At 40.7% G+C, this 15,856-nt stretch overlaps 1 protein-coding gene across 3 annotated transcripts in view; it reads left to right on the top strand.

The window, feature by feature from the left end:
* ptprga (protein tyrosine phosphatase receptor type Ga) overlaps positions 1-15,856 on the top strand; it is a 468,558-nt gene that overhangs the window by 429,881 nt on the left and 22,821 nt on the right. For all 3 annotated transcript variants that reach the window (XM_060909915.1, XM_060909917.1, XM_060909916.1), the window contains 4 exons: positions 5,515-5,606; positions 12,813-12,909; positions 13,018-13,100; positions 14,539-14,673. In XM_060909915.1, the coding sequence (XP_060765898.1) occupies positions 5,515-5,606; positions 12,813-12,909; positions 13,018-13,100; positions 14,539-14,673 (407 nt within the window). The remainder of the gene's footprint in view (positions 1-5,514; positions 5,607-12,812; positions 12,910-13,017; positions 13,101-14,538; positions 14,674-15,856) is intronic.

Raw genomic sequence — 15,856 nt, 5'->3', positions numbered from 1 at the left:
GAAACAAAATTCCAGTATGGCAGGAATCCTTGGCTCAAGACGAATCCATCGCACCCTATGATGTCATATTCTGCCTTGAGGATTTTCCGCCATTTTGAATTTTGTTAAAATCAGTGAAATTCTATGGCAACGCATAGAACCGTCTGACTAGAGGTTTTTAAACTTGGCACACTGATTCTAGGCTGCCTCAAGGATCTTGTCACCAAATTTCAACTCAGCACCTCAAACTCTCTAGCGCCACCAACTGGTCAAAGTTGCAAGTACATTTCTGCTTGTTACTTTTGAACCATACGTCTGATCATCAAAATCTTAGTATCGCTGGAATACTTGGGTCACCACGAATCCACAGGGCCCTGTCTCGTCATATTCCACCCAGTAGATTTTCCGCCATTTTGAATTATGTGAAAATCAATTAAAATGCTTCTCCTCCCTCAATTTTTGGAAAATTTCTCCCAAACTTGGTACATGGCAACTGGGGCCTAAGCTGCACAAGAAACATACCCGGTTTTCAGAATTTCTTAAGCGTTTGGCCGTGGCAGCCAATCAAATTTGGCTGGCATATGCAATACAGGAAGTGTGCTCATTTCTCGGCCACCCTTTGGCATATCTTAACGAAACTGGGTGGCTTTATGCAGCACCCCTCCCCAAAGGGCAGCAAAAAATTTGGAACAAATTGGCTGCTAGGGGGCGCTATAACTAGGAAAAATGTCTTTAGGCTCATATCTCATGACTCGTTTTGGCTAGAAACAAAATTCCACTATGTCAGGAATCCTTGGCTCAAGACGAACTCATCGCACCCTATGACATCATATTCTGCCTTGAGGATTTTCCGCCATTTTGAATTTTGTTAAAATCAATGAAATTCAATGGCAACGCATAGAACCGTCTGACGAGAGGTTTTTAAACTTGGCACACTGATTCTAGGCTGCCTCAAGGATCTTGTCACCAAATTTCAACTCAGCACCTCAAAAACTCTAGCGCCACCAACAGGTCAAAGTCGCAGGTACATTTCTGCTTGTTACTTTTGAAACATACATCTGATCATCAAAATCTTAGTATCTCTAGAATGCTTGGGTCACAAGGAATCCAAGGCGCCCTGTCTCGTCATATTCTACCCAGTAGATTTTCCGGCATTTTGAATTATGTGTAAATCAATTAAAATGCTTCTCCTCCCTCAGTTTTTGAACAATTTCTCCCAAACTTGGTAGATAGCAACTCTGGACGAGCCTGCACAAGAACCTTACACAGATTTTTGAATTTCATAAACGTTTGGCCGTGGCAGCCAATCAAATTTGGCTGAGCATATGCGAACCAGGAAGTGTGCTCATATCTCGGCCGCCCTTTGGCGTATCTAAATGAAACTTGGTGGCATTATGCAAGACCTCTCCAAAAAGGGCCGCAACAAATTTGGAACACATTGGCGGCAAGGGGGCGCTATAACAAGGAAAAATGTCTTTTTGCTCATATCTCATGATGCATTTTGGGTAGAAACAAAATTCCACTATCGCTGGAATCCTTGGGTCAAGCCGAATCCATCACAACCTATGACGTCATATTCAGACTTGAGGATTTTCCGCCATTTTGAATTTCGTGAAAATCAATTAAAATGCTTCTCCTACCTCAATTTTTGACCAATTTCTCCCAAACTTGGTACATAGCAACTTTGCACTAGGCTGCACAAGGGCATTACATGGCGCAAATGCCTTCTACTGGCCTGACATCTCGTCTCATATACTGCTTGGCCCCCACATTGCTGCTTGCAGCTATATTATTAAAAAATGAATCCACTTATTGGTGAGTCGGTGAAAGTGACAACTAACAATCATCGAAGACTGAAAAACTGGTAACAACCAGTGTCAGCCAGGTTGTTACGTTTGTAATGACTATTACCACCACGTACCGGTAGATGAACATTATTTCCTTATAATGGACTAGTATTATGTACTAATAAGAGATACCGTTTCTAAAAATAATAATCAAAAGTCAAAGTCCCTTCCCACGCCATGTGGCACATACTGTAGGGCAGCGCCGATCTCCGTTTCGGTAGCCCTCGGCCTCTCGCCTATTACATAGCTAGGGTTACAGTGGGGCGCTAGTCCTCTGGTAACCGCGAGAGTTTGACTCCCCACTCGCATCTGTATTGCAGCGTGCCTTGCCAGATGGCAGTAGGTACCGTTTTTATGATGGTCTTTGGTATGACCTGACCATGAGTAGAACTCGTGATCTCCCGATCGAGAGGCAGACACGCTAACCACTAGGCCAACTCGCGGTCTAAAAATAATAATAATAATAATAATATGATGTAAATATGATTTAAACTCTGCCTCTGTGCTTGAGTGGATAATCTGATCTGGATACTGTACATTTGTACCTACAAACTGCTGCTGTAATCATCATAGGACTCTTATTCACAGTCTACTCATACAGATCATCCTTTCAACACACTTTCTTTACGTCTTTAAAGTCGCACTACCTGGTGTCGCCCAGAAGAGGACCTGTTCCCTTTTGAGATTGGTTCCTCTCAAAGTTTCTCTCTCATGTCTTCTGAAGGAGGTTTTTCTCACCACGGTCTCCTCTGGTGTCCTGATTCTGGATGTTAATCTTTATCTGAATTTGTGTTAAGTGGCTTCGAGACATTGTCTATGGTTCAAAATGTTAATTAAATTTATGGAGTAAACCACAGTGAATCACTAATATGGCAGTCAGTTTGTGTTTGTCTGTTTGCTTGATAAATTAACGTTGTGCTTTTCCAATCATTCTCGCGTATCAGTATTACGGACAGTGCTTACAGGAGATACGCAGAATCTTTATTTTTAAATACATTTCTGAGCGGATAATATCTCCATCCTTGATTCTTGTATGCTGCATAAATGGGAATAAAAATATAAATATTTTTGAGAGTTAAAATCAACCTCAAATTTGGCATTCGAGCTGCCCCGCTGAGCGAGCATGCCTGAGTGTGTGACGTCACTGCAGTAACCGGTTTTAAGGCCGAGGCCTTTTACAGCTATAGGCCAAAGTCATATAAATAAAAATTTACGGTGAAAGTAAGAAATACCGTTACCGACTTGCTCAACTAAGACTGATTTGACTTCATTGATTGTGGGTTGACTCTCATTAAAACAGAATAGGTGTTATAACTTATGCAACATACATGTACATGCATGCATTTTCACTGATAAAACGTAAAAGGCTAATTAAATAATCAGATGAACTGAGACAATCACATTCTGAAGCAAATTAAATAATCTTATACCGCTAACTTAAACACACAATACAAGTTACATGTATTAATCTAAATGCAGGTAAACAACGTGGTGGTGGTTTTTTTTGTTGTTGTTTTTTTTATCCAAATCAGAGTCGGAGCTTACCCGTCTGTGTTCTCGCTTCTTGAAGGCCGATCTTGTGGCCGATTTGTTTTGAAACAATCTGACTTTGTTGTTCGTTCAGTTCTCTGTTCGTTCATTTCTTCCACGTAAGGGCAAGATGGCAGCAATATCCAGTTTAGAAATAAGACAGCTGCTCCACTCATTCACTTTTCTTCATACTGTGTATTCCGCCATTACTGCTCGGCTCAGGCAATTACTAAAACCCCGGGACGGAACAGGATGTCACTGATTTTAGCAACAACTGCGGGGAGGTCACTGCCCAAGCGATATGTTCCGTCCCGGGTTTTAGCAACAACCCTTGGCTCACTCCGGGAGGACTGGTGCAACTGAACTCACTTTCCTTTAAAATAAATAAATTCTTTCCTTTTCTTGTAGTTTTCTTTAATTGTTGGTACTGCACCCTCTTTCAATACAGGTTTATAGCCAACGCTCCTCAACAGATCAGAGGTCTCGTACGAGTCTTCAGTAAAATGTGCAGAGCAGAGGAGAGACCACTTCGTAGGCGCCCAATGTGCCCGTGAACTTCTCGCAAAACGCATCCATGGGTGATTCTCATGAAGCTGCAGTGAACATGTCCAGGACGCATTTTCCAAAATCAATACTTAATTCACATAAACTCTGATATTTTGTGTAAAGAAAATAGGGAACACTGTATGGACAAATGGTTTTCATCATCATATAAACTAATTTTTATATCAATTAAACAAAAAAATCTATGGAAATTCTCATTACCGTTATGTGTCCGCATCCCTTTTTTTAATGTTTACTTTAAATCATATAAAAATTCCTAATTATATAAAAAATAATACAGTGTAAAGTTATTTTAAAACATCTATATTTATGCATAATATTATTTTTTGTGTTGAACAAAAAAAGGTACTTGATTTTAAACAAAATAACTGTGTCCGCACCAAATGTTTCTCATTACCGTTTCATGATTTCACCCCCCCTATAAAAAGTACACCATGCCTTTAAATTGATCAGCTATCCCATGATGCATCACTTCAGATACAAGATTCAAAATGGAGACAAGGTCAGTTGCTCACGCTTCTCTTACTTTGTGATATTTATGTTAATGTTGCTAAATCTGTCCTCAGTTACACTGTCAATTAGCATTACCGTTATGGTTTAATACTCATTACTTTTAAAAATTAAAAAAAATATTATTTTATGATTATTATCACAATATAAGGCTTTAACATGTGGCAAAGTTATAGGTTGCTAGCATTTCAGGTTATTTGTGAAATTAACCAAGAGTATCTCATTACCGTTACTCAATATTCTCATTACCATGCACTGTGAGGGCAATAAATAAATGTCAAAAAATATATAAAGTAATTGTCATGGACTGTGCTGTTCATTTAATGGGATATTTTGTGGAAATATGAAATAAATTGTCAAAAAATGTTTTTAACTCATGATCTAGCTTCATCATTTACTGTAACGGTGATGAGAATTATTCTGGATCATGTAAGCCTCAAATAAGAATAAAATTCCATTAAAATATTTTTCCATTAAAAAAAGATCAACATAGTAAAGTTCACACTCTATTTTAGGCTCTCAACTTGAAAAAATACTGAAATGAGGTGAAAAACTTTGTTAATGTGAAGGTCTTCATGAGAATCACCCCCAAATCTTTGCAGTTTGAACATTCTTGGGCCATGAATGCAACGTGAATCCACCTTCTGTTGTGTTGCTGCACCGGCCAGCAACACATCTACGTGGCATGGCGATAAATTAGCTCAAAATGGAGGATCGGAGTTGCAGTGTTTTAGTATAGCAGAAATGACTATGAGACCGATAGACTTCCTGCTGTGACGTTACAGACGTCAAGGTCATTCACTCAGACCACTACCTATATAAATCACTTTAACTGTAAAAAAAAAAAAATTACTATATTAGATTCATTGTTAATGCTTAAAACTATTCCTGTGCTATTCTTGAGGTCTCAAGGCATTTATAAACCAAAGTGAGGCCATGGCTCTGCGTATATGCTGTAATGTTTATTATTCAGGCCAGTAGTTTCGCTGTTTATGGCATTGCATGCAAAAGGAATTAAGAATGTAGTGCGCTTCTATCTTGGTTTCTTCATTCTGAATATTTCTATTCTCTGACTGTGTTGCAGACGACATGGAGGCCATCACTGTCAAACAGTTTGTCAAGCACATATCAGATCTGTACGCCAACAACCAGCATGGATTCTCTGAAGACTTTGAGGTGAGATGTCATGTGTCATGCCGCCGCCGCCTTACACAGCTACCACACGCACAGGCTCTCTGGTCTGGAATGTTTTTTGCGTATGATATTTAGCCTCTGTCTATGAACAGCTGGCATGTGTACCCCATGTGTGTGTCTTTACGGGTCCACAAGCTTGTACTGTATGTGTGTTCAGTATTTCTGGCAGGATGTCATTATAGGCCTGACTGGCAGCACTCTGTTAATGTGTCAGTAAATTGGGATGTTTTATAGCCCTTCTGTGACTCTGTGTGTGTTTGTGTGTAAACCAGATGGTCTTGGACATGACCAGCCCTTGCTTGTAGCCTGCCTTGCCCAGGCCAGAAAAATCATGTCACATCTGTACTCAGCTGTCAGACCCTTCAGGCTGTATTAATATTAATCTGCAGCCAGATCACAAATGATCAGTAATCCACAGAGGTACAGGACCACACGTCTCTTATTATCCAAACGTCTGCTGCTTTATACTTAATGATAAGAGGTGACAAGATTTTTTTTTTTTGCGGACCCGAGAGACAGGATGTGTGCTATTTTTCAGTCACTCGGGTGTAATTCACACCTGTTATCAGGAGAGCGATGCAATACCCAAGTCCGGAGGTGTGAATTGGCGTAAGGCTTTTGAAAGGACTAAAGATACCAAGATAGAACGCAGTGGAATTAGGTCATGTTTGTTCAGAAATGGTTGTTCCTGTGTGACATCGGTGACCTCATGTCTTCTCTGTCCAGAAAATGCACTTCAGTATAGCTAAAATGTAACACGTGGTTACTAATGAACCAGTTTATTTCACAGTGTATGCGTTTTTATGGAAATGCGATCTAAAAGTGCTAAACTTGAAACCAAACACATTTCTGGAACTTAAAACAAAATTAAAGCACTTGTGAAGAATTTTATTTTTCTGACAGTACTGTAACCTGCAGTGAAACAAAACAATTAAGAACAATTAAACATGATTAGCCAGTCCAGCGACAGTGCAGAAATAATCTAATGTGCGTAGTGTTTTCTTAACGGTTCATATAAACCACCTTAAGCCAATTATTTCCTGTTTAGCTCTTCATCTCAGTATTGTTCCCACTGTTTTAAAAGTTTATATTATTTTTGGTGCTTCAGTATTGAGAGGTTTTGATCTGTCTGTACTGAATTGACAAAGTATGATCTAGGAAGGTAGACCTCTGCCGCCTTGGAGATTCTGCCTCACCGATCCCGGAGCTTCATTCACTGATGCAAACACAGCTGTTCACAGATGTTTCTCGGTTTATCGAAAGACAAACATGGGTATATATCCACATTCAAGAGTGTGTTATAGCTCAATGATTAGAAGACGTGATTTAAGAAGTTGAGTTGTCTGTGTGTGACAGAGTGCATCAATAGGAAATTAAGCATTATATGACTGATCAGGAAAGCCTTATGAAAATAGAGAGCAGATGTGCGAGCAAAGATGCGTTTCAAGGATTTAACTGGAACTAGCGAAAACGATTAGCAAGCCAAAACCAGTTGCAAGCATGCCAAACAGGTATCTCTGTCAAGTACGGTTACACTGACATCTTGCTGTGTTTTGAGAAGTAGCTGAAAGAGGAACTCTGTACAATGGAGAGTTCTGACACAGAACACTGCGTTGAGTAATATTAATACACTATCTCATGATTTTATAGCTGTGAATTACGCACTTCCCTCCATTTACAGCGCCCTCCACAATTATTGGCACCCCTGGTTAAGATGTGTTAAAAGCCTTAAAGTAAATTCAGTTTTTATTGCAGAAGCATAATCTCACACTGAAAATTGTAACCCTTAACTCAAGTGAATAAAAATTTAAAAAATCCCTGACTAAGAAATAATTATTTTCCATAAAATCACTTTTTCCAAAATTATTGGTACCCATAACAATTCCTTGAAAATAAATGTAATTGAAGCATTTCTGTCATTTCTACTGTAGTTTATAAAGTTGATCAGAGTGTCTAGGAACCTTTAATTAGTAATTCATCACATCCTGTTTCCCTGGGGTATGAATATGATGTGACACAGAGGCCTATTTCTCTTATCCACTCTTCAACATGGGAAAGACAAGAGAACACACCATTCAAGTAAGGCAGATGTGTGTCGACCTTCATAAGTCAGGCAATGGCTACAAGAAAATAGCCGCTCGCCTACACTGGCCCGTATCTACAGTCAGAGGAATCATCAAGAAGTTTAAAACAACTGGAACAGTGGCAAACAAGCCTGGACGAGAATGCAAGTTTATCTTCCCACCAGGCACAGTGAGGAGGATGGTAAGAGAAGTAAAAAGTTCTCCAAAGCTCACTGTTAGAGAATTGCATCAAGGAGTAGCATCTTGGGGTCACAAAGTCTCCATAACCATCAGGCGCCATCTACATGCCAACAAGCTGTTTGGGAGGCATGCACGGAAAAAGCCTTTTCTCACTTACAAGCATAAACAAACATCTGGAGTTTGCTAAGCGGTACTGGGACTTCAACTGGGACCGTGTGCTTTGGTCAGATGAGACCAAGATAGAGCTTTTTGGCAACAAACACTCTAAGTGGGTCTGGCATAACACAAAAGATGAGTATGCGGAAAAGCACCTCATGCCCACTGTGAAGTATGGGGGAGGATCGGTGATGCTGTGGGCCTGTTTCTCTTCCAAAGGCCCCGGGAACCTTGTTAGGGTGCATGGTATCATGAACTCTTTTAAATCATTTTAAGACATTTTAAATCAAAATCTGGTGGCCTCTGCCCGAAAGCTGAAGATGGGTCGTCACTGGGTCTTTCAGCAAGATACGGTAATGACCCTAAACATGTGGCCAAATCTACACAAAAATGGTTCATTCGACACAAAATCAAGCTCCTCCCATGGCCATCTCAGTCCCCAGACCTCAATCCAATTGAAAACCTGTGGGGTGAGCTGAAGAGGAGAGTGCATAGGAGAGGACCCAAGACTCTGGACGATTTAGAGAGATTGTGCAAAGAGGAATAGTTGAATATCCCTCTCTCTGTATTCTCCCATCTTGTGAAATGTTATAGGAGAATATTAAGTGCTGTCTTGTTGGCAAAAGGGGGTTGTACAAAGTATTAACATCAGGGGTGCCAATAATTGTAGCACACGATTTCATGTAAAAGAATTATTTCTTAATGTGGAATTTTTTTTTCCCACTGAATAAATGCACTTGAATTAAAGGTTAGAATTTTCTCTTTTTTTTTTTTTAAAGATTTTGTTTGGGGCTTTTTTCACCTTTATTGGATAGGACAGTGTAGAGACAGGAAATGAGCGGGAGAGAGAGACGGGGAGGGATCGGGAAATGACCTCGGGTCGGAATCGAACCCGGGTCCCCGGATTTATGGTATGGCGCCTTATCCACCTGAGCCATGACGCCCCCGATTTTCTCTTTTTTTTTTTGCATTATTGTCATATTATTTAAAAAAAAAAAAAAGAATTTATTAGAAGCCTAAGAACACATCTTAACGAGGGGTGCCAATAATTGTGGAGGGCGCTGTATTCACTCATGAAGCCCTTTGAATAAGTGTTAAAGCATCATGATGAAAATAAAAATTCCGGTCGTTAAGACTTACCGATTTTGATTGTAATACTTTCCTAGGTGAAAAGTGCGTTTTTGTAGAAACATCTGTCTGCTTCTCTGATTCTGCTTCACTCTTTCAGTCAGTCACTGGGGGGAAAAAAAGTATTGTGATTTAGACACAGGATTGATCTCTGCTTCAGAAGCTACAACCATATGCTTAATTTCTACACTTTTCTGGCCACTAGCTTCAGAATCTTCATGGTTATAATCTAATTGGCTGTCAGGTGGGAAACACATTTTTTAAATTGTGACACTTTTGGGGTTAGACATAGTCGCTGGATTCAAAGATGTCCACAGCATCCTTTCATGAAAAAAAAATATATATATATGAGAGTTTTGTTTGCAACTGTCAACGTGATTTGCCTATTTAAACTGTCAGTCAAACTGCCTTATCTTGTGAAAGTAGTTGATTCTTGGCCAGGGTTATTAAACAAGCGTGCTTTAGTACCACAGTTCTAAAGAACTCTTTAGCGAAAGCTAGATCTAATTCTCAAGTATAATGCATTCTAGACTGGCATCAAATCTGCAATTTAGACTGGTCAGTTTTATACTGTTATAATGCTATTGTGTTTTAGAGATTGTGTGGTTATAATACAGAAATAGAATAAAAATAAACTGTCATCAGATGAGATGCGTTTTTGATAGACAGAGCAAGTAGCAGGGCTCTATAAATGTGTGTGTGGTAACGCTAAGCAACAGTTTAATGAGGACAGAGAGTGAAGGTGAGTGTGTGGATGGAGTTTACATGCTCATATTTCTCTTTACACACTCGAAGTGGTTTCAGGGGGCTGTCGTCCTTCAGTCGCCTCCTCATCGCTGCCTTGTCCGTTCTTCCTCCCTGTACCTCTCCATCCAGCCAATTGTCCCCCCTCCCACCTTTGAGAGGGAGCCTCTCGGGCCCCTAACAATTGGCTTTGTGCTGCTTTAGCCAGAGAGAGAGAGAGAGAGAGAGAGAGAGACGTGGTTGGGGTGGCAAGAATTCAGGCTCGTGTGCATTCCGAGTGGGAGATTTTAAAGGGATTCCTGGAAAAAGAAGAGGGCTTTAGGAGAGGGAGCCAGAAAGATTGGGGGGATATTTGGAGTAGGGCATTTTGTACTGGTGTTCTGGCAGTGTGTGCTGAGAGATAATGGGAGGGGGAGCAATTATGGATGAATAGGTAGAACAGGACAGAGTCCAAGGACTTAAGGAGACAGAAAAGCTTTGGTACAATGTAAGACTCTGCTGAATTGATCATTTTTTCCCCTTTGAATTATCCAAACATGGACTCTAGGGCTTTCAGTTGCAGATTGGTTACATCACACACAATGCTTGTCGATGATTAGGTGTACATTACTGCATTTAGATGTAATGCATGTTCATGTGTACACACGAGCTGCAGTTTCTTGCCATTTTCTTGTTCCTGATCGTATTGTACCGAGTATGCTCCATGCGCTAGGAGATGAGACAAAGGTCAGACTCTGTAGTTTGCAGGTACAAGCTAACCTTCTGACATGAAACATGAAGTTGCCATTCTTGTGTTGATGTGGGAGTGACATTCAGAATCTGTCAGTGCAGTGCTGTTTTCAGTCCCACTTTGGTCCACATTTAGGCTAACATTGCCACATAACAGAAAGTCCGCTTACTGCAGATGCAAGACCAAAATGGTGCAGTATTTTCTTGACTCGAGGCAAAGCCTTCAAAAGTCTTGCCCCATTTCTGACGACTTTTAATGTCACCACATTTCAACGTTAATAGACTTCTTCTAAGAACTGACTACATATGATTAAACTATTTTTTTCTTGAACGATTACGTTTGTTTGTTTTATCTGTAACCGCTTATCCCGTGCGGGGTCGCGGGGGGCAAGCTGGAGCCTATCCCAGCTGACCATGGGCAAGAGGCAAGGTACACCCTGGACAAGTCGCTAGCTCATCACAGGGCTGACACACACACACACACAGACAACCATTCACACACTCAGTCAATTTAGAGCCACCGATTAACCTAACCTGCATATCTTTGGACTGTAGGAGGAAACCCATGCAGGACACGGGGAGAACATGCAAACTCCACACAGAAAGGCCCTTGTCGGCTGCTGGGTTCGAACCCAGAACCTTCCTGCTATGAGGCGACAGTGCTAACCACTACACCACCGTGCCGCCCAACGATTACATTTAATCCCAAATTAAATGCCAGACTGGCCACATTTAATGCCACCACTGAGATGAGGAATAAACAAGCCCCAATAAAAAGAGCACGAGAAGAGCGAGAACACACATTTAATGTATGTTTTGTCAGTGAGATGATTATATCTGAAATGCAAATGTATGTCATTAAGATAGCATCACTATGCTGCACTGTTTGGTTTTTAAAACGATCACGCCTCTTTATATATTCAGATTAACCCCACCCCTTTTGCAAACACCCTGCCTTTCACCTGGTTACTTCCTGTGCAATTGGTCATCAATGTACCAAGAAAAACACCACCAGTACCATGATCCTATGCCTCTTTTTTTTTTTTTTTTTTTTTAATGGTCACAAAAAAAGGCAGTCAGAGGTTAGTGCTGGTATGAACACTTTCCTCTGTGTGTGTGTGTGTCTTGGAGGTGGAGGCAGCTTGCAGGAAACAGATGTCATTTGCGAAGATTCTGCTGTTGCTGTCGCCTCTGGCAGTTTTTTAAACACCTTGGAAGTGTCACATTATCAGATCAACACACCTCTCTTTCTTTCACCCCTCATACACACGCGCGCGCACACACTACAGTATAATGATGCACAAACTTAGAATCTCCCACGTGTCTGACTGGTCAACAGCGCTTTAATGTCAATGGGTTTGTGAAATAAACATCATTTTTATATCAGGGATTTGGTATTTATGCTGAAGGTCACATACTTATTGTTTGAGGAGTCAAACCATTATTTAAGTAGTACACATGCACGGTTCAATCCCCAGTTCACGTTAGAGTTTGTGTGAAGTTTCACATGTTGTGCATGTGTGTGTATTGTGTATGCATGGTGCCTTGAGGTGGACTGCTATTCCATTCAGGGTGAATTCTTCCCTCACGCCCTCAGGATTCCCGGGATAGGCTCCGGATCCACTACAAACCTGACCAGGATAAAGTGCTTACAAAAGATGAGTGATGATTGGCAAATGTGTGGAAGTAAGGGAAAAAGAAAATCCACTGGTTGTAATGGTGTTTAAATTCAGTGTCTTTTTTTTTTTTTAACCAAAATATTATTTTTCAGCCAAAGTTTTAACAAATAAATAGATGAGAAAACATCAACGTTTCACTATTTGAAGGGTTTTCCCAGACATCCAAACAAATCAGTGTCTCTCCAGAGTATCGAGTAATCAGTGTAATATAAATTTTGCCTTTTTTTTTTAATCAAGAATAATTCATAAACCTCTCTGCACGGCTCCTGTCTTTTTTTTAATGTTGGTTATGTAAATAATTTGAGGTGCTGAAGTTGTTGTCGTGGAAACAAAGTAAACCCCACCTCCAAGCTCTTCTGTAATGATTTCCACATTGAATGTTTCAGTATTTAGCTTTGGCGTTGATGTTAACTTTAAAATCTACATATGACTAATGAGGATCTGCAGGATACTGAGGTGTTGGGGTGTGTGTGTGTACTAAATTATAGGAAGTGCAGCGTTGCACGGCTGATATGAAGATAACATCAGAGCATTCAAATCATCCAGACAACAAGCACAAGAACAGATACATCAACATCGTAGCATGTGAGTACCTCTCTTTACCTATTACCTCTCTCTCTCTCTCTCTCTCTCTCTCTCTCTCTCTCTCTCTGTTCTGTATGCTGATCACAGTGTGCCTCTGTCCCTCTCCAGATGATCACAGTCGAGTGAAGCTGAGGCCATTAGCCGGCAAGGACTCCAAACACAGTGACTACATCAATGCTAACTATGTGGACGTGAGTGTTTTCCTCAACATGTGCTCACGGGTCTCAAGAAATTTATAAGCCACAGCCTTGTGGACATAACTGTTCATCAGTGAAATTATTCCTGTTCTGTGTGTGTCCCAAAGATCCGTATTCAGAATTGAGTTAAGCGTACATAGAAGTGTACTTCTGGCTGCAAGACAAATCCCAGGTTTCTATTAATATTAATGCACTTTTTTTTTTTTTTTAATAGTAACAACTCGTTCACAGAAACTTGTGTGACGGTCAATCCACATAATCTCATCTCATTATCTGTAGCCGCTTTATCCTGTTCTACAGGGTCGCAGGCAAGCTGGAGCCTATCCCAGCTGGCGAAAGGCGGGGTACACCCTGGACAAGTCGCCAGGTCATCACAGGGCTGACACAGACAACCATTCACACTCACATTCACACCTACGGTCAATTTAGAGTCACCAGTTAACCTAACCTGCATGTCTTTGGACTGTGGGGGAAACCGGAGCACCCGGAGGAAACCCACGTGGACACGGGGAGAACATGCAAACTCCACACAGAAAGGCCCTCGCCAGCCACGGGGCTCGAACCCGGACCTTCTTGCTATGAGGCGACAGCGCTAACCACTACACCACCGTGCCGCCCAATCCACGTAATACAAGTCTAATAATAATTGGATTTTTAAAAAATAGTTATTTAACAAAGAATGTATCGTGTATCACTAAACGTTAATTTTGTGAAGCTCGCTGTGAAGAGATGTTTATTTAACATTTATGGAAGTAGTCTTCAGCGTCAACCCTTTGAAATGGTCTTCAGAACAGAGGACTTTGCACTCCCTGGCTTCTCAGTAACATGGGAAGCTCTGGTTTTATTTTTGTCTTGTTAACTTGAAGTGAAAGAAGCAAGACGTGAAGGAATATAGCTTCTGAGATAACATGAACTAACCTGTCTCACAGAAGTTCCATAATATTAATTGCGATTTTGTAAAAGGATAAAAAGGGTAATGTGTTGTCTGTTAGTAAATGTAATAATTGTTATTGTTGGCAGTTTGCTGTGATGTATGTGGAATAGGAAAATAATCCACAGTGATCACGACAAACGTGGATTATTTGTTGGAATTAGATCACGTGTCATTTCTTATATACCATGGGCAAATTACTGTTGTGTAAGAGGAATAAAATACTTCAAGACATACTGTTAGAGGAAAATAATCAACCCTGGGGTGGAACCAGATTTGCATTGGATCACATCACACCACCCTGTCTTTGATTGATTGTTGTTTTTATTTCCTATTAAAAGACCTCCAAGTTTTATTCCTTGTATCATTTTCAATTATCCGACTGAGTCACCCAGAAAACGGTGGTTTAGCACAAGCTCTGCCATACGTTTTGATGTATTTGTGACAAAGGCCCGGAGTGTGTAAGCTTGTGTGTGCGTGCGTGTGTGTGCTTGTCCTCAGGGTTACAACAAGCCTAAGGCATACATTGCTGCTCAGGGTCCCCTCAAGTCCACCTTCGAGGACTTCTGGAGGATGGTGTGGGAGCAGAACACGGGTATCATCGTCATGATCACCAACCTGGTGGAGAAAGGACGGGTGAGTTCCCTCAATTCCTCTCGTCTTCCACCAGTTACGCTGTTTCATCTTGATCTTTCTGGACAATACGCAGGAGCCAGACTTTTTTTTTTTTTAAAACTTTAAATGCCTAATATAACAACATTATAACTATTTTTTGTGAAACTCTTAAAAATATGTAAACTAGCATTATCTAGACTGTTTTTTTAATTTTTAAACATTATTTAACAAAGAAAAAATGATGACGAGAATCAACATCCACATCAGGTAAGTGACTACAGCAAAAGTTTGCATCCCTCATGGATTTTGAATGGAAAAAAGGAAACCCTGTTCTGTTTTACAAATTATTTTCAAGGAAAAAAAAAAAGATAATTTCAGTGTGTTAAAAATGAAATTAGGAAAAATTAAAAGTTTTGACATGATGAACTTATTAAAGAATACTATGGGGGGGATGCAAACTTTTCACTTACATGATGTGGATGTTTTTGCTCTCCTTTTGAGTACTGCAACATGTACGCGACTTTTAACTTTTTAATTCTTTATCTCACTGTTTATTCTGTCCTAAAGAGCCACGTACAGTATGTGTGCACTCGACTCGAGTTAATTAGAGACACTCAGGAAAAGGTGATGAAGTGATGACGGTTAAAACGAACCGCATGCAAATTATAATCTTGACATAAATCGATGACATCTCATCTCATCTCATCTCATTATCTCTAGCTGCTTTATCCTTCTACAGGGTCGCAGGCAAGCTGGAGCCTATCCCAGCTGACTACGGGCGAAAGGCGGGGTACACCCTGGACAAGTCGCCAGGTCATCACAGGGCTGACACATAGACACAGACAACCATTCACACTCACATTCACACCTACGGTCAATTTAGAGTCACCAGTTAACCTAACCTGCATGTCTTTGGACTGTGGGGGAAACCGGAGCACCCGGAGGAAACCCACGCGGACACGGGGAGAACATGCAAACTCCACACAGAAAGGCCCTCGCCGGCCCCGGGGCTCGAACCCAGGACCTTCTTGCTGTGAGGCGACAGCGCTAACCACTACACCACCGTGCCGCCCTAAATCGATGACATCTTAAACAATATTGGTAATTAAACCTGCCTTAAGAAATGGATTTATCTGAAACCTCATGTGAGTTTGTGATGAGAGGTTGCCATGTATTGCAGAATTATAACATTAAATCTGTCCGG

The sequence above is a fragment of the Neoarius graeffei genome, chromosome 26, assembly GCF_027579695.1.
Source record: "Neoarius graeffei isolate fNeoGra1 chromosome 26, fNeoGra1.pri, whole genome shotgun sequence".
In the NCBI taxonomy this organism is placed as follows: domain Eukaryota; kingdom Metazoa; phylum Chordata; class Actinopteri; order Siluriformes; family Ariidae; genus Neoarius; species Neoarius graeffei.
The sequence above is the reverse complement of the archived record's forward strand: the minus strand, read 5'-3'. Positions and strand labels throughout refer to the sequence as shown.